At 36.8% G+C, this 25,081-nt stretch overlaps 3 protein-coding genes and 1 pseudogene across 10 annotated transcripts in view; 2 read left to right on the top strand and 2 right to left on the bottom strand.

Moving 5' to 3' along the window:
• Positions 1-12,451, bottom strand: part of TRAPPC13 (trafficking protein particle complex subunit 13) — a 32,202-nt gene extending 19,751 nt beyond the window's left edge. For all 5 annotated transcript variants that reach the window (XR_008618069.1, XM_007103309.4, XM_007103310.4 and 2 more), the window contains exons 1-4: positions 12,312-12,451; positions 3,087-3,155; positions 2,421-2,520; positions 1,208-1,292 (exon numbers count right to left, since the gene is read on the bottom strand). Coding sequence is in view for 4 of the 5 variants with exons in the window: in XM_007103309.4 (XP_007103371.1) it covers positions 1,208-1,292; positions 2,421-2,520; positions 3,087-3,155; positions 12,312-12,357 (300 nt within the window). In the remaining variant the exon portion in view is untranslated. The remainder of the gene's footprint in view (positions 1-1,207; positions 1,293-2,420; positions 2,521-3,086; positions 3,156-12,311) is intronic.
• SHLD3 (shieldin complex subunit 3) lies at positions 7,882-12,398 on the bottom strand. 2 transcript variants are annotated; one of them, XM_028492940.2, is made up of 2 exons: positions 12,312-12,398; positions 7,882-9,357 (listed from the first exon to the last, which is right to left on the bottom strand). In XM_028492940.2, the coding sequence occupies exon 2, from the start codon at positions 9,236-9,238 to the stop codon at positions 8,483-8,485; it is 756 nt and encodes a 251-aa protein (XP_028348741.1). In that variant the 5' UTR covers positions 9,239-9,357; positions 12,312-12,398; the 3' UTR covers positions 7,882-8,482. The 2 variants fall into 2 exon arrangements, with proteins under 2 accessions (XP_028348741.1, XP_007103370.1); XM_007103308.3 differs by lacking the exon at positions 12,312-12,398 and adding an exon at positions 11,971-12,305.
• A 608-nt stretch (positions 12,452-13,059) lies between the features above and the next one.
• The window catches only part of TRIM23 (tripartite motif containing 23), a 37,616-nt gene continuing 25,594 nt past the window's right edge, over positions 13,060-25,081 (top strand). For all 3 annotated transcript variants that reach the window (XM_007103314.4, XM_007103313.3, XM_007103315.3), the window contains exons 1-3: positions 13,060-13,188; positions 18,029-18,191; positions 23,789-23,910. In XM_007103314.4, the coding sequence (XP_007103376.1) occupies positions 13,108-13,188; positions 18,029-18,191; positions 23,789-23,910 (366 nt within the window). In that variant the 5' untranslated portion in view covers positions 13,060-13,107. The remainder of the gene's footprint in view (positions 13,189-18,028; positions 18,192-23,788; positions 23,911-25,081) is intronic.
• On the top strand, positions 18,594-21,640 carry LOC112064299 (F-box only protein 27-like; annotated as a pseudogene).

Raw genomic sequence — 25,081 nt, 5'->3', positions numbered from 1 at the left:
GCCGGAGCCTGTGCCCCGCAACGGGAGAGGCCACAGCAGTGAGAGGCCCCCGTACGCAAAAAAAAAAAAAAAAAAAAAAAAAAAAAATGTAAAACCTTCCTTAGCTCATTCTTAGCATAGCTTCATACTGTCTTGCAAAAACAGGCAATAGATCAACTTTGGCCTGCAAGCTATAGTTTGCCAACCCCGATCTAATGAAAGACAGAAACCCTATCCATAGAGTGACAAACATATGTACATGTATGCAAAAATTTGCATCCAATTTCTGGAAGTTGGTTCATATATGGAACTTGGAATATTTTCTCTCTGAGATCCTTTTCAATTCTAGTACTTGCTGATCATTTTTCAATCTCATTCTAACTGGACTTCCCTTTCCCTTCCGTAGGCGATGCTCTAGTGACCTAAACCCACCACTTGAAGACAGCTTTGACCACTTCTCAACAACATATGATGAATTTTTCCTTTTTTTATGCCTTTCTCTTTGGGAATAAATTTCCAGTTGTTTAACTGAGCTAGCATATTCTCTCTCTTGATTTCTCAAAACTGCAAGAATATTCTAACTGGCCTATTTCCTACAAACCATCCCATACAATGCTTAAATGACAGTCTTCCAACATAGCCTGAATACCTCTGTTCAAAAGTCTCCACTGATTGCACAATGTCTTAAAATAACCTTAGCCTTAGTCTTGCTTTTAAGATGCTCCACTGTATGGCTACTACATATCTCTACAACCTTACCTACTCTTACTAAGTGAATTCTGTTCACTGCTACAAGAACACATTCCGTATTCCTATGTCTCTGCTTCCAATTACCATGTCCCTCTTTGTCTTTTCTTCTAAATCCTGCCATTCTTTCAAGATCCTCTTGTGCTCCCTTCTCCTTCAATAAGCCTTCCTGAATGATGCAATCCCCAGTGATCTTTCCTCCTCTTTCAAATTTTATTATGTTAATCACAAATTATTAACAAAAATTTAAAGTGTTATTTACCTTTGGTACATTTTCTCATCCAAGCTATCACAAATTTTGAGGATAAGGAAAAATGATTCTGTGCACAGCATATCTTAGAACTTTAGGTGTTCAATTAATACTTGTTATTAATGACAATTAAAATGTCCAGTATCAAGCAGGCATTTTAATGAAGTTTCAAAACATAAGAAGAGAATTAAAAAGTTAAAAAAAATTATCCCAAATAAGAATGCCACTTACTTTAACCAATATATCTTTTACAACTTGATTGCTATCATTATGAACGCTGATATAACTGGAAAAGGTCTCTCCCAAAAATATATTCCTGTGAAATAAAATAAATTTTTAGGCAGAAATCCATTCAACTTTCATCATAAATCTTCTATTTGTGCACCACTGAGAACGTCAAATGGAGAAATTACTAAAGAATAGAGATCAGGTGAAATACTATTTCAATATTTCTTTCTTTACACTAGGCTGCTCACTCATTACCTAGTGCAATTAAAAATACAGATTTAATCTATAAAACATGCTATATATCTTGACCCTCAACTACTGCCAAAACTGCCAGCCCTCCTAAAAATAAGTCATTGAAATCAGATCCATGTTAAGAGTCTGAAGATTTGATACTGAGGAGGCTAGAGAAAGGCAGTTTTTGAAATAAGTTATGCCCCGAATCTAGAAGAGACCAAGTTATTGATCTCAGAGTATTTTTTACGAATTTATTTTATTTTTCTTTTTCTAAGTCATTCTAATAAAAATAATGACTAGTGGCATTACTTTATAAGTATATGTTATGTATATAATGCATATAAACATATAAATATATGTAGATATATTTATAAAAATATTTTAATACGAATACATTTTTTACATGAATACATTTCTAAGCTTTCAAGACACTAGCCAATGACCACATTCTGTAAACCTTTTGAAAAAACCTGAAAAATTCCTTTTGGTCTCAAATTGTCTCTGTTGCAAACAGAATGGAACCAGGGACTTCTACCTCAGTAATAATCTAGAGTAAGAGAATAGCTAAGAGCAAGAGAAGGAATAAAATATTTAGAACTCCTAATGAGCTGACAAGTCCAATAACTTAAGTTGGTAAAGGGCTGTGATGGTGAATAAAAGAGCTGCTTCTGAAAGACACTGAGATTAAATCAGTTAAAATAAAGGAATATGTAGGCATTAAACAATATAATAAGATCTAAAGAAGAAAGTTAAAATTCTACCACCCTAGGAACGACTGTTATTATTTTGGTATGCATCTTATTTTTTTAATTTAAAAAAAACCCCAGAATCACATAGTATAATTTTGGTAAAACTTTTTTTTGTTTTCAGCCACATACATGTATCATGAGCATTTCCCCATGCCATAGTTACTTTTTGAAAACATGATTTGCAATGGCTTCAGAGTGTTGCTGTGTTTCTAATGTGAACATATCATTCTCACCCAAAATTCTGTGGTAAAGTCAACATTTCTCCCAACATTAAAATCTCTGCACCATTTACAGTTGAAGGATCATCTCTCATGAGCTGGTTAAAGAGGTCTCCTGTAGAAAGAGAAAAACATCAAATTCTAACACCTACCTTGTAAATAACTTTTATTTATGTGAAGAAACAGCTGGGAGAGATATTTAAAAAAATAATCTCATAACAAAAACTATATTTAAAAAATCTAATTTCTAATCTTCACTACAACAAATGCATGCCAAAAAAATTGTTTCTACAGAAAATGAACACTTCAGGAACAAAGGAAAATGTAGGTCATGAGATATATAGAAAGCTCCAATGATTTTTAAATAAAGGGAATGCTAACACACATTGATGGAACATTTAAGGATAAATGAAATTTTAATAGTGTCATTACGAGGAATGTATTTTTACTAAAACTAAAATAAAAGTCTCTAGTTGCCACGGATATCAATAGTATTTTGATGTATAGATTATGATTGAGACCTATTACTCAGATGGCCACCATTCACACGTACAAAAACAGGCAACAAATAATGCAGCAAAGAGTTAGTGTAAAATTGGCAAGGTTAGGCTTATTCCAAGGTAAGGCAATCCAGGTTTCAACTTTTCCCTAGGTGCAAGTAGGATAAAGCATGTGTCATACCAGGCAAGTCTTTCTCTTCACATGTTACTGGAATATTGGTGAATAAAGTAGGCTTAGTCAATCGCATCACTGTGAATTGGGAAAGTAGACAAAAAAAGAAAAAAGAAAGAAAGAAAATATTAATCATTTTATGCCAGTATTCGCAAGTTGAATGTATGGTATTCATCAATTTTATACTAGTATAAGATATAATCTAAACACTTCCTAAACAATATAATATTAAGTATTTCCTAAGATTATTACATAGCAATGATTCACTAATAAAAATGTTAGGATATAACAAAAAGAATTTTATATATGACAAAAAGAAAGAACAATTTTCCTTTTATTTACAACCTAATGAATTATAAAAATTAAATGCAAATGCAATATGGCTCATTATACAAAAAGTAGAAAATAAAATAATTTCAAAGCTTACGGTTTATTACAAGAATAAGGCTTTAAAAAAATCTTGAATGACTTCACTGTAAACAATATCAACAAAATATTAACCAATGTTAGTCTGATAGGGACAAGAATTTAGATGCACCATTCTGAATATGAAACAATAATTTTATGCCAAAAAGATTTTTGTTAACCTTATTCCTTGGTTATAATCACTGGCCACTGAAGTTCAGTAAGTGGCCCTTTAAGTAATATTAATTCTTTGTAAAAATTATGAAAGTGTCAGTTAATGTGTAGGTTTATAAAATTCCAACCAAAACTAGTATTTGTTCTCGGAACATGACAGAATGTATCTAAAATTTATCTAGAAAAACAAATAAATAAAAATAAGCTAAAGAAATTAATAGGAAACAATGGTAAAAAATTGGACATAAAAAACTGGACATAACATGTAATAAAACATTTAAGTCCATAATCAACTAATTGGCTTATTAATACAAGACCATACTGACATGTTAGATAATTTAAAAAAATTATTAGGATGCAGCAAAAACAAATCAACATTATAAGGTGCTAGGACAACTGGTTCACTGTCTGGGAAAAATGAAATTTAGTTTACAAATTCATTTCAAATATCAAGCTGCATATGTATCAAATAGTTGGACAAAAATTAAGCAAGAGAAAACTAGAAAAAGTGAAAATTAAACCTAGTCTAGCGGGGATAGGACATTCTAATTAAAAAATCTTTTGCAATTTTTTGTTAAGATTGACATTTGACCACATCAAAATAAAGACAAAAATATAGAAGTAAAAATCATACAAACTCATAAAACATTTCAGAAAATGAATCCCAGAAGACTTGGTTCTTTATAGTCTATTAAGATGTTCATTCAACTCAAAACTCAAATCTTTAAAGACTATTGATCTAAATGGTCAGTGCACAATATGTGGTATTCGTTAATGTATGTAAAAATGTACCACTAACTACTGATTAACTAGCTATATCATTCATATCAAATTTAGTGCCTTTCTCATTTTGGTCTTAGCTTAAATGTCATCTTTCTCAGAAAAGAAGCAACAGGTCACCCTGTTTCTCGCACAGCACCTTGTATTTATCATGAATTATGTTTATTCACTTATAAGTTTATAGCACTCCTATCCAAACTTCTTGAAGTTTAGGCTCTTATGTATCATGTTAAGTTTTGTGGGCTCGGTGCTTGACACAGGTTCTGGCGCATAGTATTAACGCCTCACCCAACTCTTCAAGTAAGTGGTATTTTTGAAGATGTAAAGTTTCAAGAACTGAGGCCATTAAACAATGTTATATTAAATAGATGGCCGCAGACTTCACTCTGCTCAAAAATAATTTTCCCTATTATTAATTATAAGCACAGGGTCATAAACCTGGAATGTCATGCTTTATTAGAAACATCCCATGGGTATTCCAAGTCTGACTCTATTTCAAACAGAACATTAACAAGCTACACATCAATGATGTGGGTGGGGGAGTGAATGGCGAAGTGTTTCAAACCTCTTTCACTCTTACTTTTAACCAGGAAAACATTAAAATTAAGTACAATCTGCAGGGGATAAAAAGGTATTCTGAAAATGACACATAGGAAACAGTTTTTTTCACAATCTTTCAAGACTCTAAGCTCAACTTTAACACCAACTGGTGCTCTTTCCCTTTTTCTTTTCATTTCAGGTGAGACCAAATCTTAACAAATAAAGAGGAAATACACTCTCAAGGGAATCCTGAAACACTTTTTAAAAAGTGTTCTTCACAACACTGTAAATCAATTATATACCCCAATAAAAATTTTATACCCCAAAAAAAATTTTTTAAAAAAGAAAGTTATACTCAGTTAATAGTAAAAAGTAAACAAGTTAAAATAAACATAAATTTGGAGTGATCCAAAAAAAAAGTGTTCTTGAATTCACCTAGACGTGTAGCCAGCTTGTTTGCTTATTATATGCTCAAACTTCCATTATGTACAAAAGTCCTTTAAAGCTTAGTTTTTACTGATGCTATGGTTTTCTAGGGGATGAGACAGTAGAGGGTGGGTAAAGAACAACCCTCCATTAAAAATAAAAACATTCCAAGCTGGTATTTAAAGTACCAGCTTCCGGGCTTCCCTGGTGGCGCAGTGGTTGAGAGTCCACCTGCCGATGCAGGGGACACGAGTTCGTGCCCCGGTCCAGGAAGATCCCACATGCCTCGGAGCGGCTGGGCCCTTGAGCCATGGCTGCTGAGCCTGTGCGTCCGGAGCCTGCGCTCCGCAACGGGAGAGGCCACAACAGTGAAAGGCCCGCGTACCGCAAAAAAAAAAAAAAGAGGCAAAAAAGAATATGTGATTTTTAGTCGAGTGACAAATATTCACTACACACAACGCACAGTGCCATGTGTAGAAACACTCTCAGTGGAACTCACAAAATACAGACATTTGATTTACTTATGAAATTCAGGTTTCATCTAAAATCTTATTAAAAAAACTCTTTAAAGTCTTCAGTAAATTGAAAAAAAGATAGGCTTGAGGTTATAAACTAATGAATTAGGTCAGTTCAACTTACCTATACATTTTGCTTGGCCACAACATTAAAAAAATTATGTCGAATCTTCTCCACTTTCAGAGTCCTTACCACATTCTATAGTCTTACTTTTCTAGTTCCTGAAGGCATTCAAGTTTGTGAACCTTGGAATAATCTGGGGCATTTTGAGCAGCTTAAATCAAAGTGAACCATTATGCAGGAGCTCATCTTAGAAAATTTCAAAAAATGGTCTTTAAATCATTTGCTAAGTTGGCAAATAATTTAAATTCATGTGATGCCCTCCACATCTTTTATCTTAGAATTTGAGTTAACATTTATTTGAAAGTGGATAGCTTGTCAGGGAAAAATAAAATTATGGCACTGTTGCCACTTTCCTAGAGTAAATGCTTCGGCATTTTACCAAATGCCCTCAGATTTACCTTCCTGCATATGTCTTTTTGTTTCCCCAATTTATTCATGTCTGTGACTTAACAGTGGAACCCAGAAATACTGGTGAGCCCTACTATTAGCTAGTGCTAGAATCATCAGTCCTAAGGTTCTCAATACTCTAAGAAGGCTTCAAAGACATGGCAGTGGGCTAAATTCTTAGCCCTTAATTACTGCCTAAGCATTGTCTAGGTAGATAGAGAAATGAATCGCTTCTTCCTTTAAGATCACGGCACTAGTTGCAGTAAAACTCAATCTTCATTTTCCCAGTTCTGATTCACCTTTTCATTGTTTCTCAGAGGAGTAGAAAGCAATTTATACAGACTAAATTAGAGAAATTTAAATCTGCCACATATGAAGACAAAGAAGCTCTTTTTAATGTATGATTCTTAAATTAAAAAACTGCTCATAAGAAGCCCATAGAAAATATTCATAAGAATATTTTGAGTTCTGTGTATAATCATTTCAAAATAATAAAAATGTATCATAAAAGAAACGCTGTGGTCTATGTAAGTGACCCTGTCTTATGATTACCTAACTTTTAACCCTTGATTAGCAACCTAATGCTAAATAAGACCTGAACAACAACAAAAAAACAAGTCCACCATTTATGATTGCCTAATAACATTAGCCAACTCTTATTTGCAAAGCTCGCTGGTAATAATGAATAACTTCTTGACTTTTCTCCATCACTCTTGATTGAAAAGTGAGATGACTAATGAATGAAAGAGGAAGTAATGACTGATGAAGTTACCTTGGAAACTCCCTCTACACCTGGTGATTTTTCATTTAAAGACTTTTGGAAGCATTCATGCACATGATGATTATTTTCTACAGAGCAGTCTCATTTGAGACAATGAAAAAGGTATTAAAAGTTAAAAACAAAACAGTGTTTGGACAGTGTGAAACCTAATTAGAAAAGATAACCTCTTTAGTTAAAAATTGGTAGACTCCTTATGTTTTAAGGAAACTCAGCCAACCCAGGCTATGAGAAACCCCCCAGAGGGCACATTTACCATGTAGTATTGAGCCCCTACCATGCCAGGCACTGTGCACAAGGCAAATGTGTTTCTGCCTTCCTAATGAGTACAGTCTTACAGGTTTTTTTTCAGGGATGTAGTTTAACTACTTAAGAATAGTGACTCTATGTTAGCTCTGTGAGGGCAGGATCCATGTTTGTCTCCTTCCCTACTTTACTCTAGTACCTAGCTCATGGTATGCATTCAAATTTGTTAAATAAATATACGTTTTAATAAAACTTTTATTATATAATCACTTTGAATATTTTTATAAAATGATGTGTAAACCCAATTTATAACATTTTGCTATGGGAAACCCATGACTCCAAGAACCAGAGCACTAGTAATCAGCAATAACAGTCATTAAGATTGAATTATCTGTATTAAATAAAGAATAACTTGATCTCTTACCCATATTTGATACTTCAAAAGAGCTTATTGCCTTAAAGATATATTATGGTCTTAGATAAATTATACATTTTATACTTTTGTTTCAGAACAACACATCAACTATTGTCTATTACATATCTTTGGAAATATCGGCAGAATCTGGGCTGGTCTCTCAATTTGAATACCACATTCATGGCACTTGAATACCATTCCCAACAGAACTGGTTTTAGTTTTATTTTTAAAAAAATCATTACACTTTAGGTGAGTAAAGAAAAAATACTGTAAAATTAGATTTGGGGGATTTACCAAAATCCAAACTAGTCACTGTAATTCATAGGAATATCTAATTCAACCATTGGAAAAGTAACAGAACAAAAGGAATAAAACATTTTACCTTTAAATTCAGTAAAAATAATAATTTATCACAATTCATTTAAAAGAAGGCTGCTCAAAGTAGCACACAGAAAGTTCCCGACTTAAGTGACAAGCCTAGGAATTCACCTGATATTTATTTCTGGGATACAAACTGTACATATATTACCACACAATTAAAAATTTATTCATCTGTTTCAGTTCCTACTCAGTTCATTCAGAATATTTTTCTTTTTGACAATTAGTGGAATTCATTACATACTAAAAATAACACCATGTTTATGCACAAATAAGTTAATCTTCCCAGTAAGAGCTAATCTTCCTTTAAGAAGACTTCCCACATATTCACAGTACATAACATCACAGAACACCCATATCTGGCCTAAATGTCTCTGAATTGTAGCATTACAAGATGGAAGTTCATTGCACCTGATAATTCGATTGAGTTTTGCCCAAATGTCTTCCAGAGTTTGGTTGTTACAAATAGTGTGCTCTATTGTCCATCTTGCTCTATAAAATGAGTGCAAATTTAGTGCCTTTAAACTATCTTGCAATTTTTCAGACAAAGGAAAAATATTTTCAGTACAATTACGGCTGGGAAGTGAAACACTCCAAGACCTCTTCTTGTGCTGTTTTCCTTTTTCTGACTGTTTATCCAGACTTCCAGAATTAGTCTGTTCATTCAGTGTGTGTGATCGGATTAAGTGCTTCTTTTTTTTCAAATTAGGTTGAAACTCCAGTAGATCTACTGTGCAATCATAACTCTGCAATTTAATATCATGTTCTGAAATGGTGAAGTACTGTCTTACATCTTCAGTTGCCTCTTTAGAAATCACGGGTGGTAATCTTTTAGGTTTGAGTGGAAGTCTGGACCCATCATGCGGAAACCAAGGAATAAATCTTGATAGTGGACGTGTAGGAAAGTCTTGAATTGCTTTCTCTGCAATTTTTGGCAGTTGTGTGGTTTCACTCTCATATGGTCGATAATGTAATATTACTTCTGTAGTCATTCTGCAGTAATCCAGTTACTCTTAATGAAGAGAATATTTCTTAGCTGAGCTCCTCAGAGCTAGAATGCAATTTATAATTACAAGACTCTCTCTCTTTCCAAATCAGAGGGAAACAGGACCTAAAGTGGAAGTATTGCAAAGAATAAGATATGGTAGGGATAGCCTATATACAGATAGGCAGGGAAAAAAGAAAAAACCAAAACCAATTCCAATATGATATTTTACCAAAGTGCAATTGGTAAATGTGAATGTAATCCACAAAACTGGAAATCCTTTCTCTTACCAAAATAAGGGATCAGGATTAGATGCCCTATCATATCCTTTCAGCCTAAAACTGCTAGTAGTCAACATGTTTAACTGAAAAGATATAATGGATTTGGAAGTACTGATATTAATATGTTGGGTAATAGTAATCTTAAGACTATAGCAGAAACAAAAAGTAAATTAGTGATTTTTAAAATACTAGATTCATATGAAGATAATGAACAAAAATGTAATAAAACTAAAAAATTTGAGACATGTGAATTGAGGACAATGAAAATCACTGTAATTTTTAATCTATTTTGAAGAAAATGGATTATTTTATACTTTAAAATTACATGAATTCTACCAAACAAATATATAGACAGAATACTCAATGATTTTATTTCATTCTCAGTAGTAAATACTGAAAACATGAAAATGGTTTAACTTTGCATTTTAACCATGCTAGAAACTGGTTTCCTGAAAAAGTCTCATTTGTATAAATGAGGAACTTAAGCAGTGTCAAAACCTTCGTAGCATGGCTCCTGAATTCCAATTTGGAGGATGAACAAGAAGACTAGAGCCTTACTTTTTTTCCTCTTAGAACACAGACATCTTCTAGTTGCCCCAAATTAAGTCATCGATAATAAGTTCCAGCATACAGTACACAGGCTCAAGAATGGAGCCTACCAGGATCTGCAAGTTAGGTTTCCTAATCGGGCCCAAAGTTGCCTGAGCCATAATGCAGGCTCTTTCAAATCCTAGCTACCAGAGAAAAAAACAAGAGGTCAAATCCCTTCTTCCAAAAATCGTTAGAGAACTACTTGACGGGGGTTCTCCCATTGCCGGGATGACTGTGAGTGGGGTCTCCTTGGCATGATGTCACAATACTCATTTAACCACTGACTCTGAAAAGTCAAAATAAGTAACCAATCTCATAATAATTATTTTCCTTACTGTTAATGTCCACTGACTGACAGATTTGGCAACTCAAATTCATAAATGACTGTGATCCTTAACATCCATAATTTTAATATGGATCTAAATATAGATAGCATATTCTTTCAAGAATTAATAATGCTTTTATTTTTTTCTTCCCTTTTCCTTACATTTTCACATTTTAAGACATGCCACTGAGAATTCTTTCATTGTTGTCTGAACTTACTCAGTGTTGTATTCCAGGGACACTGATGTTGTGAGAGCTCCTTAATACTTTACATACATATGAAAGTAAACTTATATGACAATACAAATTGATATATTTGGCATCCAACATAGGTAAAATTAAAACTTGTGAAAACTCCTGGATAACTAGAACAGTGGGGAAGAATGAGGCCAAAGAGTTTTAAGCTGAAACTAACACTGAATTTCAAAGCACTTGTCCTTTTAGGTTGCTAAAATACTCTTCTCCAGGAACCTTCTGTTTTGGAAAATAAAAGCTACCTGGGAAAGACTACTATAGCAGCCTAAAAGGACTATGGCAGTTAGCCGCCACATCACTGGAATTTAACTGTATTTAATAGCTTCCAATTTGTATAAAATGATACCTAGCAGCTAACAGAACTGTTCTAAATTTCCATCAAACTACTAATGGAATGATATCTGAAAATGCTCTTTCCTTTATTAGGAGGCAACATGGAGTCTTGGAAAGATGAAGGTCTTGTGTTGAAATATTACCTCAATCACTTACTAGCTGTGCAATCTTGAAAAAGTTTAACTTCTGAGAGTTAAGTAATATATATTTCACATACTACATATGAGTCTGAGATAAAGAACATGACAATTTCTCTTCTTTCTTCAGGAATAAGCCATTTCAATCCAGGATAAGCTCACAGGTCCTATTGCTATTACATTAGTTAATATATTAGTTTCTTAGTTCTACAGTCAGAGACCGTTCTGATAACCCCAACTATCAGTATATGATTTTATGCTACAAATGAAACTGGTGAGCTTCTGGAAGGTTTGATGCTTACAACATAACTAAGGGGATAAGGGTCGCTCAAAATAGATCCCACAAGGAAGGTTAAGTGCAATTCACTTGAGTTCACATGTCTATCGAGCATCTTTTCAGCTCAGTCCAAGAACATATTAGTAACCACAGAGTAAGGCATCCAAGAAATAAGTGCATTTGTGGTAGTAGAAAACCGATGATATAAAGCTGAAAGCGTTTCAAATAAAAGGTTTCACAAAACAGGAATTCCAGAAAAAGAATGCCCTGCTCATTTCCCCTAAATAATGATCCAATTAAATCAACAAACTTACTCAACACTGTTTGCTGTGTATGCAAACCGACATGAATTTCCCCCTATACACAATACTTTGACGTAAACAGTGAGTTTTAACAAACCTAAATTATACGTTGTAGTACTATGTACTTCTAAATCCTTGGCACACTACTAGACTAATTTCACAGATGAAGCTGAAGCCTGGTAACTTTGTCATTGCCGCATGAAGAGACAAGAGACGGAAGAAAAAACCACTTTAGATACCCGCTGTTAATCATCTCGGTTCACAAGGCTCTCCCCGGGTAGGGTGGGGACGTCAGCATCTGCGGCTAAAATCTGTCCGGTGACTGCAGCAGCATGTAACAAAGTAATTTACCAGGTATCTATTCCATTCTAACGGGGGCTCTCAAACCTAAAAAGCAAAGAGGAGAAATAGTTTCCTTTCGCTCGGCGCCAAGGAACGAAGCAGGAGGGCGAGCATTGACAGTGTTTAAGAAGGACGAGGCCTATATCCCAGAGGCCAGGTCTATGTGTCAAAGGCTTCGAGAACTAGTGAGAGAAAGGGAGAAAACAGATTAAAGGGAGTCGGGTTCGCAAAAGCTTACCTTTCAGGGCCAGCAGGTGCTCCTGTTTGGGGGGATTCACTTCCATTTTGACCGGCACTTTGGACCCACTGCCTACGGAGGCTGAAGAGGGTCAATCAGCTCGGAAGAAGACAGAAAAGCGCACGTTCGGGAAGACAGGGCATCAAACACACTCCCAAGTTTCTCTCTGCCGGTGGTGCCTTCAATTCTCTTCTTACCAAGTCCTTTACGAACCCACCGTCTTTTTTACCAAAGCCATCTCTTGCCTCTTAGAGACCTATACATAAAATACTCCTCTATTTTCCAGTCACAATCACACACCGCGACTTCAAGAAACCACTCCTCGGTGACAATTCACGGCCTCCCAAATACCTACATTGCAGCGTAAATGATATAGATGTGGCATGCTGGGACTTGTAGTTCAAAAGCCGCAGGGCATGAAGGGACGTGTGGTACCCTCTCGCCCTGTCCGTTTTGCAGTTGGGGAGAAGAGGTCGTTACTGGAGCGGGAATTTCACCCCAAAACTTTACTTTTGTTTTATCTCTTCTTTTTTCTCTTAATTTTACTCCTTCCATCTATTTCAGACTCCTCAATAATAACAATAAAAAAAATAACAAAGTGCCCACGCACAGGCCTGCGAACCCAAACACCTAGCGGCTGGCGGGAGGATGCGCGAACAGACCGTCCCAGCAGCGCCCCGCGTGGTACTGCGCCTGTGCGCCAGCGGCGAGCGCCGAGGCTTCTGGGTAGGTGGCTCTACCCCGCCCATCAGGTGAAGGCCTTGAGGGCTGTTTCTGTGGCGCCGCTCCTCCTAGGATGGCTGCCCTGGTTGTAAACAAGGCTGGAGCGGGACTAGACAGTGGTCGTCAGGGCAGCCGGGGGACGGCCGTGGTGAAGGTGAGGGACCTTGCGTGCTCTGTTCTCCACCTTCGGCTTCCCTTCTGTTTATCCCGGAGATCTGGCGGCAGCACCGCGGCCCTGGCTTTTTTTGGGCGGGATGCGCGGCCTCTGGCCCCTCTCGGCTTTACAAGCCTATCCCTCACCTCCGGGCCTTTATCCCAGCAGGCCTGAGGTTACCTGGTGTCCTGGTCACGCTAGTCCTCTGCTTGGAGTCGCCAACGGGGACGTTTGTGAAAAGGAGCTAATGGGCCTGGGAGAGGGACCTGGGCTGGTCTTTTCCCAGGCCCTCTGTTTTTAGTTAAGCCCAACAGGCATTAATTAGCTTATTTGTAGGAAACTGAGCCGTTATTATCGCCAGGTACTAAGTTAGGTATTTTAACTTGTTAATATGTATTTAGGAGGTAAGTGTTGATTACAGTTTTACAGGTGAGGAGACTCAGGTTTCAGTTAACACTGTTTAGCAGAACCAGAGTTGACTGGCTGTAAAGTATGCTTTTCACTATGGCACTACTTCTGTAATCAGACCTCTATTATTGGTTGACCCGCCTCCTCCTCTTTTGGGAGTACGGTCTGTCAACACTTTTGAGAAGTCTCCAACAGCCCCATTAACGCTGGGGAATATGAATTACCCTGTGCTTGAAGTTTGAAATTCTAACATGTGTAAATGCTCTAAAGTGGGTTTACTAAAAATTCAGATGAAGTATGTAGAATTCACTTTTCCATAGGTAGATAGATCTGAAAGGGAGAACTGATCTTAAGGGTTTGTAGAGTAACCTTCAGGATCAAATGTAATCTGAGATATTGGCAATTCTTATTCCTGGCTACATATTAGAATCACTGAGGACTTAAAAAAAAAAAGAAACTACTTAATCCCCCATTTCTGAGTAAGTTGACATCAGTATATTTTTTGCAGTGTCAGAGTGATTTTAATGTGCATCTAGGATTCAGAACCACTGGACCAGATATCTGAAGTTCTTTTAAGATCTTGAGTAATAGACGCCTATGGTTTTTCACCTAATGTTGGTTTTATGTGACAACAAATGATACATTTCTGCTTACAACTGTATTATCAATCAGTATTGGTGGTGGTTGATTTATCTGACCTTTATATATTAATGAAGTTATTCTGAAGGTGCATAGCATATCTGAGATGCAGAGGAGCTCTCTTATTATTCAGCTTGTTGTATGGTTGAGATTTTATCTATTGAATTGTGCTTTTTCTATGTAGAGAATACCTGAAGGTTATTTTGTGAATTAACTTCAATTAAGAAGTAATTGGAATGGATATTATTGCTGTATCTACTTTTGTTACCCTGTTTGCCTTAAAATCTGAAAAATATACCAAAGCCTGATGTAACTCCAGTTTATTATAGCACAGAGTTTGATAAATTAGAGGCTCAATTTGTTAATCTTCATTTTTATGTGTAAATCGTGACTGAGATGTGCAGTAGGATAGTCCTTTTTGGCAAGATCCTCATGCTGTCATTTGTAAGAAATACAGTGGCATAAATTTAAAAAAAATCTCACAGATGAAAGCAAGAAGTGTTCATTGGAAGGTAAAAGTTGAAGTATATAATGGTAACATATGTATATGTAAAATGGTTTCTTGCTTAATGAACAAGTAGATGATGACAGGGTTTTTATCGTTGTGAAAAACAGACCAAAATTGGTGTGTACATTCACAAAAGACAGTGAGCTTTCTTAGTCCTTTGAAAATATGGCCTGGTGTATTAAAATTTGATTTACACGTAATAAGTTTGAAGCCCTCTTTGGCATATTGTGATGTTTGTAAAATAAAGAGCTTTTTTCCTATCTAGGACTTAATTTCTTATGCTGTTAGCCACAATTCCTATTCATAAACACTGAAGGAAAAATTTCTTACTCTTATTTGCTGCGTTGATGCAAAATAGTCTAATAACTATTTTTGGAATTATGTTTGGTTTACTAATCAGTGGGATTTTACTAGTGCTTTTTGGAAAAAACCTATGGTCACAACATGAGTAAGTTCTCTTATCTTGTGTAATGATGGGGTTAGAGATGAATGAAAAAAGTAAAATTTTAATTTGGTTCTTTGGAATTTATTGTCATATATAAGTTTAATATGGTGTCACTATAGTGAGGACATTTATTTAAAATGTTGCATTTATAATATCTAATTCTGTTGTGAGTATCTTTTCTGTATTTAGTTGAATTTGATATTAAAGTGAGGATTTTTTTCTTTTCTTTTTTTTTAAAGTGAGGATATTTAAGTGAAACTTTTTTCCTGCCTTTTTAAAAAATACAGGATAATTTGAAGTGTGTGTATTGTGTGTGTGTGTGTGTGTGTGTGTATGTGTGTGTGTGTATATATATATATATATGATTTATGTGTAGCTGTTCCCCAGCTGTTTCCCTTCCTCAAAGAGAACTACAATTCCAATGTAATGTTTCCTGTGTATCTTGCCAGAAAGATAGTATGTTTGTAAAACAGTATATGTGAAAATATATGCTCTCTTTATTTCCTCTCCTTTATGCAAAAGTTAAATATTCTATGTCATTTTTCACTTTGCTTTGCTGATATGACATCATTCTGTGTTTGTACATAAAACATTTCCTAACTTTTCCTCACCAGATTGCACAGTTTTGCAGTATATGAATGTGCCATAATTTATTTTCCATATATATTTACTTTGTTTCTAATCTTTTGCTAATGCAAAAGGTGCTCTAAGGAATAGCATATAGATCTCTTCACACATGTGATATTTGTAGGATAAACTCCTGGAGGTAGAATTACTAAGCTATTCAAACTTTTGATAGGTATTGCCAAATTGCCTTCCATAGAGGAGGCTATTATCAGTCAATAAACATTTCACGGCAACCAGCAATTTATTTATTCTCCCACACTTTCACTAGCACAAAGTGTTATCAACTTTAAAAAATCTAATCTGAAAAAAAGTATATTGGGGGCTTCCCTGGTGGCGCAGTTGTTGGGAGTCCGCCTGCCGATGCAGGGGACACGGGTTCGTGCCCCGGTCCAGGAAGGTCCCACATGCCGCAGAGCGGCTAGGCCCGTGAGCCATGGCCACTGATCCTGTGTGTCCGGAGCCTGTGCTCCGCAGCGGGAGAGGCCACGACAGTGAGTCCCGCGTACCGCAAAAATAAAATAAAATAAAATAAAATAAAAAGTATATTGGGATAGCTTCAACTGACTTCAAAATGTTTTGGGTGTGATTGGACTCCTTTTCATATAATTAACGAGCTGTTTTCTTTTCCTGTTCTGTGAACTATGTGTTGCACTTCAGCTTTTGAACCGTACTGAGATGCGAGCCAGTTATGAATTATCAGTTTATTTACAGTGAAAGATGTTTACATTTCAAGCACTGACTCCAGTTTAATTGTGGAGTTAAGATTAAAATTTTAATGGATTAAGCCTGACTTCCACTCTGGGTTTTCTGTTTTTTACCTTGTATTATGTATTTGTTGGGGGATGGTGGTTGGCTGTTTTAAAATTTTTATTTTGTTGGACTTCATTAATATAAGCACGTAGGTGCTTGGTGTTTGGAATACCCTGTTCCTGAGGGCTTTTTGGTCTAACAGGGAAAGATAGGCTGGAATGCCAACAAAAGTATTAAAGTGTTTTGGGTGTTAAGATCGACACTTATCCATGGTACATGGGGGCCCAAAAGATAGTGTGTTCATTTACGAATTTGTTGGCTTATTAATGTAAAAAAAGAATCCACTAGGAAAATGTCTATTTAGCTGTTTCTTCAGCATTAGCATAAAGAAAGAGGCAAAAACAGTTTGTTATGTGCTGTGAACTACAAATTGTTTGATAGAGTTTGAGAATAGAGTTTGGAAGGGAAGAGAAGCAATAGGACAGGGGCCAGATTGTAGTAGGTCATGGATGGTGGGCACCGAGTTTGGGGTACAGTCAAACAGTTCAGTGTGGGTATTTTTTAAAAATTAATTAAATTGTGAAACACTTCAGGTATATTAAGAAATAAAAGTACCTTCATTGATACAAATATAGTTTGTTGACTAATTATAAAACAAACTGATGGGCCGGGGAATCAGAATATGCCGATTCTTGTCACCTTTCTTTCTTTTTTTTTTTAGTTGAAGTATATTTGATTTTTTTTTAAAATTGAGGTATAGTTGATTTGTCACCTTTCTTTTGACTCACTACATGGCCTTGAGCAAGTCATGTACTTGTTTTTTTTTTTTTTTTTTAAGTCATGTACTTGTAATTGGAACTAGATAAACAAAATATTTTCTATTTTCTAACCCAGGGGCATATTTATTAATCGAGAACAAGGAATTGAAATTTAAGTCTAATTGCATTCTTATCTTTACATTGTATGATGTAAATGAATAGTATAAGACACTTGAAAATTACTTATAGTCTTAACAAGTTCTTTATCATTTACAAGGTAAGTTGTCATCCTAGCACATATTTCAAATTATTTTTGTCCAAATTAATGATGGTTTTTTGAGGGTTAGGTAATTGCAGAGAAATTGTTTAAGAACCCAACTTTGGTACAGTTATATATGGTTATGGATTCAGATGTAATGAATCATGTCATAATTTTCAAAAGCTAAAGATGTTAGTTTACAACATTATCTTGATCCCTCACACCCTTTCAAGGAGATTTCACTATGATATAATTGTGGTAAGATCTGTCAGATGAAAGGATAAAAGGTGATTTAAAATTTTATACCTAGACAGTTTTTTTCATGGAGGAATAAAGTAATTTAACAAGATTGATTCATTAAATTAGATCAGGTTTTTCTTTGTAGCCTAAAATATGTATGTTTTTAAAGTCATTTAAAGAATACATGTGTCCTTTCCAAATATTAGGTGCTGGAGTGTGGAGTTTGTGAAGATGTCTTTTCTTTGCAAGGAGACAAAGTTCCTCGCCTTCTGCTTTGTGGCCACACAGTCTGTCATGACTGTCTCACTCGGCTGCCTCTTCATGGAAGAGCAATCCGTTGCCCTTTTGATCGACAAGTAACAGACCTAGGTAGGAAAAAATATATATAAAATTGTTCACGTAATACAAATATCATAAAAACAATTTTTTTCTACTTGATTTTAAAAATCATAAAATTCTGGGAATTCCCTGGTGGTCCAGTGGTTAGGACTCTGGGTTTCTACTGCAGGGGCCACGGGTTTGATCCCTAGTTGGGGAGCATGCTGTGGTGCAGCCAAGAAAAAAAAGAAAAATTATAAAATTCCAAGGAGGTTTCAGTTTCTATTAAAGCCAGTAGTCTTGAAGCTATAAACTAGCCCACTCTTAGGTACTAATTTTATTTCATCTTCTGAAATTTTTATATTCAGTACTTATAGATCAATAGTTTTAAGACACCTGAGAAAAACATACTAACCTTTTTCATTTGCCTGTAAAACAGGGTTTACCTTAGACATGAATAGGCCAATAATGAAAATACAGGTAAGTAATTTGAGTTTCAGCATGTTGTTATTTACTGATATGTGAGGCAGAAGTGTTTGCAGCTAGTGATAACTACTAACTACTCCTTGTTTTCTGTTAAAATGAATTTAAAGGTATGGTGGATTTTTTTCAGTTTCCTACATACTTTTATTTATTTTTAAAATAAATTTATTTATTTATTTTTGGCTATGTTGGGTCTTCGTTGCTGTGCGTGGACTTTCTCTAGTTGAGGTGGGCGGGGGGCTACTCTTCCTTGTGTGTGGGCTTCTCATTGTGGAGCACAGGCTCTAAGCGCGTGGGCTTCAGTGGTTCTGGCACGCAGGCTCGGTAGTTCTGTCTCGTGGGCTGTGGAGCACAGACTCAGTAGTTGTGGCGCATGGGCTTAGTTCCTCCGTGGCATGTAGGATCTTCCTGGACCAGGGAATGAACCCATGTTTCCTGCACTGGCAGGCGGATTCTTAACCACTGCACCACCAGGGAAGTCCCCCTACATACTTTTAAAACTTCACTTTATATTTTTCAAAATGAATTAATTACTGTGGGATACCAGATTTGGAAATAACATTTATTAACATTTGAACAGTTATTTTACAACCATAAATTCTATGTTTATTCTTTTTAATAATTGAGTTTCTCCAAAAGTAATAGTTTAAGGTTGTCAGTTTTTTTCAGGTCAGTAGCACTGTTTTAAGACTGTTTTAATGTATTCATACTATATGTCAAGTGGAACACATTTAAAATAATTTAACCACCAAAAAAAGGAAGCAAGAGTACCCAGATTTTTAGACTGAAAAGCTTTAAAATGCTAAGAAGCATGGTTGTAAAATATTTTCTTGTAAGGAAAGAATGGGTTTCTTAAGGTTTTGGTAGTCCTTGATTTAAGTAAGTAGTATGCCCATTTGCCAGAAAACTAATATAGGAAAGTGTTAGCATTAACTTACTGTTAGCCAAGAAATAATAAAGTGGAGGGGGGAGATGTCTATTTTGACATTCTTTTATTTGGCCTTTTATTCTGTAATTTATATATATCATACCATCTTCTTTATATAAAACTATATAGAAGTCATAATATTTTGCAAACAGAGGATGGACCCTTCCACCATTTTGAAGGGCACTATCTTTTCTACGTAAATACCACATCATCCTCACTGTGTTATCATCCTTACTGTAATAAACTAGGAATTTATGACAGGTAATGGTTAGTCATATCCTAGGTTGAAATCAAACATGATTGCTGTCATATCAACATTAGAAAAAACAAGCAAACCAACAACTCTGCCTCGGATATAGGTTGTAATTATTATAGGTAATTACTATAGCTTGTAGGTTAGATTTTTGCCGTGATTCCAGCCTATGGAATATGTGTTAATGACCCTTGATATAGTTTGCTGTCATTGTTTTTAAATCTCTTTTTAAATGTATTATAGAAATAATGTATATATACATTGCAGAAAATTTGAAAAATCTATTAAAAAGTATAAAGAAGAAAAAAATCATTTTTTGCTTCTAAAGAAGCAAATTACTATTTTTTTTTCCATTATGGTTTATTACAGGATATTGAATATAGTTCCCTGTGCTGTATAGTAGCACCTTGTTTATCCATTCTATATATAATAGTTTGCATCTGCTAATCCCAAACTCCCAATCTCCCCCACCTGCCACGCCCCAACCCCTCAAACTATTGTTAATATGAGAGAATCAGAATTAGAATTCTTCTCTAGTTCAAGAATAGTATGAGAGTCAGAGGGAGGATGGGGCTGGGGTGGGGGTGGGGGCAGGGGTCTGGGGCTGGGTATTAGGAAGGGAGGGGCGGGGGAATAAAAAGGGCGGAGGTGGAGAAGGGAGCACGTGAGGCAAGGTGATGGCCCACCAGGGAGGAGCAATGGCTGAGATGTGCACAGTGGCAGCCGGGACTGGCGAGGAGACCACGCACGTGCGCCTCAGCCTCCAGGGGCCTGCCTGCCTGCCAGGGTCCCCGCTCCGGACCCTGAACCCAAGGAGGTGCTCGGTCTGGGCCAATTGCCCATGGAGCTGCTCGAGATGGTGCTGAGCCACGTGCCCCCACACGTGCTGCTTGGGCGCTGCCGCCGGGTGTGCCGGTGCTGGCGTGACCTGGTGGACTGCCAGGACGTGAGGCTGAGCATCCTGGCCCAATACTACGCCGCCCTGTCACCTGTCCTCCACACCTACCTGCCCCCCGCCGATGACCTCAGGCCCTGCATCCTGGGCTGCTTCTGCGAGCGAAGACCGATAGGACTCAACCTCCTCCGGAACCCTAAGGGCCTAGAATGTTTTCGGGACTGGACGATGCAGAGCAGTGGAGACGGCTGAGGAGAGGAGGAAAACTTGGAGGTCAGGCCTGGGGCCACTTCCCAGGCTTCCTTCCTGTCTGCTTACAAGGTGGTGTCACAAGAAGGAAATGTTGGACCTGGAGGAGGAGGGTCTGTGGCCGGAACTCCTGTATAGTGGAAAGATTGAGATTTGTGTCTCTGCCGGGTGGACAGACCAACAAGGCACGGCCTGTGTATATGAGCTAACTGTCCAACTTCTAGATGCCAACCAGACCGTGCTGCATAATTTCTCTCCTATGCCTGTTTCCATCCGGCAAGGTAGAAACTGTCTGCTTTGAGGTCAACCATGTGTTCTTCAGCTTCAAGATTGGTGTCCGCTTTGTGTCTGTTGAACACTGGGTTTGGGACTTGTGGTTCTGGCCTGAACAAAATGGAATCTATCTGCCCAATGCCAGTGTGATTCCACGGGTACATCTGTTCAAGTGAAGGACTGTCCTTGTAAAACAACCTGACCGTGCTTTCCAGGAGCTGGGACCATTAGCTGGGCCATCTCATTAATCAGGCGCTTGTAGCTCCTGGCATCCTGGGATCTGCTGGGGTCCGTTGAGGGTCCTACTGAGCCCTGTCTTTAGAATCTGGAAGCTACTAGAAGAATGTTCTTCCATCAGATTTACAGCTGCTGCTGCTGTAAGGCAGCCCCTAGTCTATTGAGTGGAAACCCACAGTGAGCACAGGGAAATGCTGGATTGGGAGAGGCCCTCACCCTCCCATCACACCAGGCCCTTGAAACCACTTTTTGTGGTTTCAAGACTGTGACCAGCACTCAGAGCTGAAAGTCAAACTAGCTCAAAAAATGTTTGGAGACAGAGGTTTCTGTCCACCCTGTGAACAATGAAGTGGTCCCCTGAGCCCAGCCCTACCCTGAATTGTATGGTGTATAAAATCGTTTTGTTGTTTTGAAATTCTTTTCAAACATGGAGAGAATAAATATGTTTTATTTATAAAATATCTGCCAATCATAGGTAATAAAGGTATTTTGCCAAAAAAAAAAAAAAGAATAGTATCAGTAGTTGTTTGTCATGGTTATTAATACTGGTCAGCATTACTTATGGTTCTTCTCTTCCGTTCTTATGGTAAAATTACACTTCCCTGCTCTCTTATGATTAGGTAGGAAGAGCTGTGTGATTTCCCTTTAACCAGTGACATTATGAGTAGAAGTGAAGTGTTAACTTCCAGGTAGAAGCTGTTAAGAATGGATTTATGACGGTTTGCAATAAATCCCTCTCCCTGCTGTAATGAGGTGGTCCAGGGGGTTGGAGCCTCAGTGGCCTGTGTCCCCTGATCGTGGACAGTAGGGAACAGAGCCTCTCTTGTCTTCACCAACCCTTGAGATGCTGTGTGAGCAAGAAGCAAATCTTTGTTGCTTTAAGCCATTGAGATTTTAGAGTTATTTTGACAGTTACAGGAGTATTAAGTGATATACTAGGCAGTAGGTAGTTACTGCCTAGATACTGCTAGGAGTTTACGTGTATGTGTTTACTATATAATGACAGTATTTGGATATCGTCAAGGTAACACTTTTAAATAAAGGACTCATTATACTTCTTAATCTTTTATAAATAAAGTGGATAGAACTCAGCTTGAGGTAGAATATGTGTGAAAAATTAAAACAGTTGAGAAAGCCTGTGGGGTGGCAAGGCTGAGGCCCTTCCCTTCCCTTCCCTTCCCTTCCCTTCCCTTCCCTTCATCTTCCTTTCTTCCTTCCTTTTTTCCTTCCCTCCCTTCCTCCCTTAGAAAAGAGGGACCAAGAGGAAGGGGAACCATGTAGCCAATGACCCCATCATCCTTTCATTTATTTGCTTTTTCAGTGAATATGTATTAGGTGGCAGCTTTGTGTCAGATGGTATTTGTTGTATAGAAGCTCATCATAACAGACATATTCCTTCTAATTGCTGAAGGATCTGGCTCTTATTTATAGGCTTAGGAAGAGTTTGTGTGTGTGTTTGCGCGTGCGCATGTGTGTATACACATGCCCGTATTGTGTGGGCACACATGCGTGCACATATGAATGCTCACCTGGCCTTTTATGGTCAGTTCTGGGGAAAAGAAGCATTGGTCCTTATTCAAATGTGCTTAGATTCTTATCTACCTAAAAGGGACTGTTGTCATGCCTTAGTGTGAAGCTCTGTGTATTTGTGTGAGAAAGAGTTTATATGTTCATTGACTGCTGTTAGGTTCTAGGTTAGATGAGGGGTGGGGAAAATATTATCTTTAGCTGTTCTAGTTTCAGTTACTTAGAGACGGACTTATTTTTGGCTAAGTGTATCTTTCATACAGCGGTTTTCAAACATGAGTCATAGCTTATTTGTGGTCATAAAATCAATTTAAATGATTGTGAATAGGATTTTTTAAAAAGAAATAGAACAAAAACCATCAGAGTGTGTCGCAAACAGTGAGGGTGAATATTGGTGTGTAAATCTTTTGTTTCAGTTGTGTGTGTGTGTGTGTGTGTGTGTGTTATCCTGGGTTGCAATGTGAAATGTGTTTCTTACTGTTGGTTGCTGTTAAAAATATTTAAAGCACTTGTTTTAGTTATGTAGTAAATGTCAGTGACAAAATAGGATTTATAATGTTAAATTATAGAAAAATAATAGAACTTTAAAATAAGTTTCTACTTAGAATGCTAAGGAGTTCTGTATTTTAAAGAGAATATTAAGACAACTGTTATAGCATTAACAGAAAATGGAGAAATTTTGAAATTTTAAAATTTAGACATTATTAATGATTGAACTGTGAGACAGAAATTACTATTGAGATTTGAGGTAAAATAAATAATATTCCATTTTGTTAGATTTAGTTTTTATTTTTATATTCTAGGAGATTCAGGTGTCTGGGGATTGAAAAAAAATTTTGCTTTATTGGAGCTTTTGGAACGACTACAGAATGGACATATTGGTCAGTATGGAGCTGCAGAAGAAGCCATTGGGATATCTGGAGAGGTATTGATTGAACTTGTTGAAATTTTTGTTATGAGCATGAATTTTTTCTTTTAGTTTAAAATATTTGCTATTAGATGCACAATATTACCTTACTTACCCCAGCAGGTAGGATTCCAGAAACACAACTTTTCATTACATTATAGTTCTGAAGGCAACAAAATCCCCAACCAAACAAAAGTAAAACTGAAATTTGAATTCTCTGAAAATGCTGTACCCAAAGTATGTTTAGTGTATAAACTTGTTTCCTTATCATCATTAATTCTATCTAAGGGTAAAGTGAAAAATTAAGAAGATTATGGATGAATAAGAAGGATGTGTAAGCTACATTAAAGCAGAGGATGCAAAAGTGAATCATTCAACAGTAAAGCACAGAGAAAGAAAGTGGAACTCCATGAAAGGGGCCTTTTAGTGTAGAGGCAGAATGCCTTAAAGATAGCAGTAGCTCCTGAGGGAATTACTATTAAATATCTTCATGAAAAGTTAAATTGTGCGTAGATGTACTCTCTTTATCCAGACAGGTAAGTATCCAGTAAATATTAGAAGACCATTAACACAAATTAACATACATTTTTAACACTTATAAAATTGTCTGCATAGCTCATAGACTGTTCTGATTATAGGAATAGTTGTAGTAAATAGCAGTTAATAGTTTTGATGATCAACTTTAAAACCACATGTTTAGGGCTTCCCTGGTGGCGCAGTGGTTGAGAGTCTGCCTGCCGATGCAGAGGACACGGGTTCGTGCCCCGGTCGGGGAAGATCCCACATGCCGCGGAGCGGCTGGGCCCGTGAGCCATGGCCGCTGAGCCTGCGCGTCCGGAGCCTGTGCTCCGCAACGGGAGAGGCCACACAGTGAGAGGCCCGCGTACCGCAAAAAAAACACCACATGTTTAGTATGAAGGAAAACATGTCAGATTGACTTTTTACTTCTCTTTTATTAGATCATAATGTCCTTATATAAAGTGAATCAGTGAAATGGATTTCAAACTGAAGCACTGTTTTCTAAAATTTGCAGTTTTTTCCCATGATTTATCTTTTATCTTTATTTTGAAAGCCATTGGGTATATATATATTTTTTTTTTTTTTTTTTTTTTGTGGTACGCGGGCCTCTCACTGTTGTGGCCTCTCCCGTTGCGGAGCACAGGCTCTGGACGCACAGGCTCAGCGTACA

The sequence above is a fragment of the Physeter macrocephalus genome, chromosome 8, assembly GCF_002837175.3.
Source record: "Physeter macrocephalus isolate SW-GA chromosome 8, ASM283717v5, whole genome shotgun sequence".
Lineage (NCBI taxonomy): Eukaryota > Metazoa > Chordata > Mammalia > Artiodactyla > Physeteridae > Physeter > Physeter macrocephalus.
The sequence above is the reverse complement of the archived record's forward strand: the minus strand, read 5'-3'. Positions and strand labels throughout refer to the sequence as shown.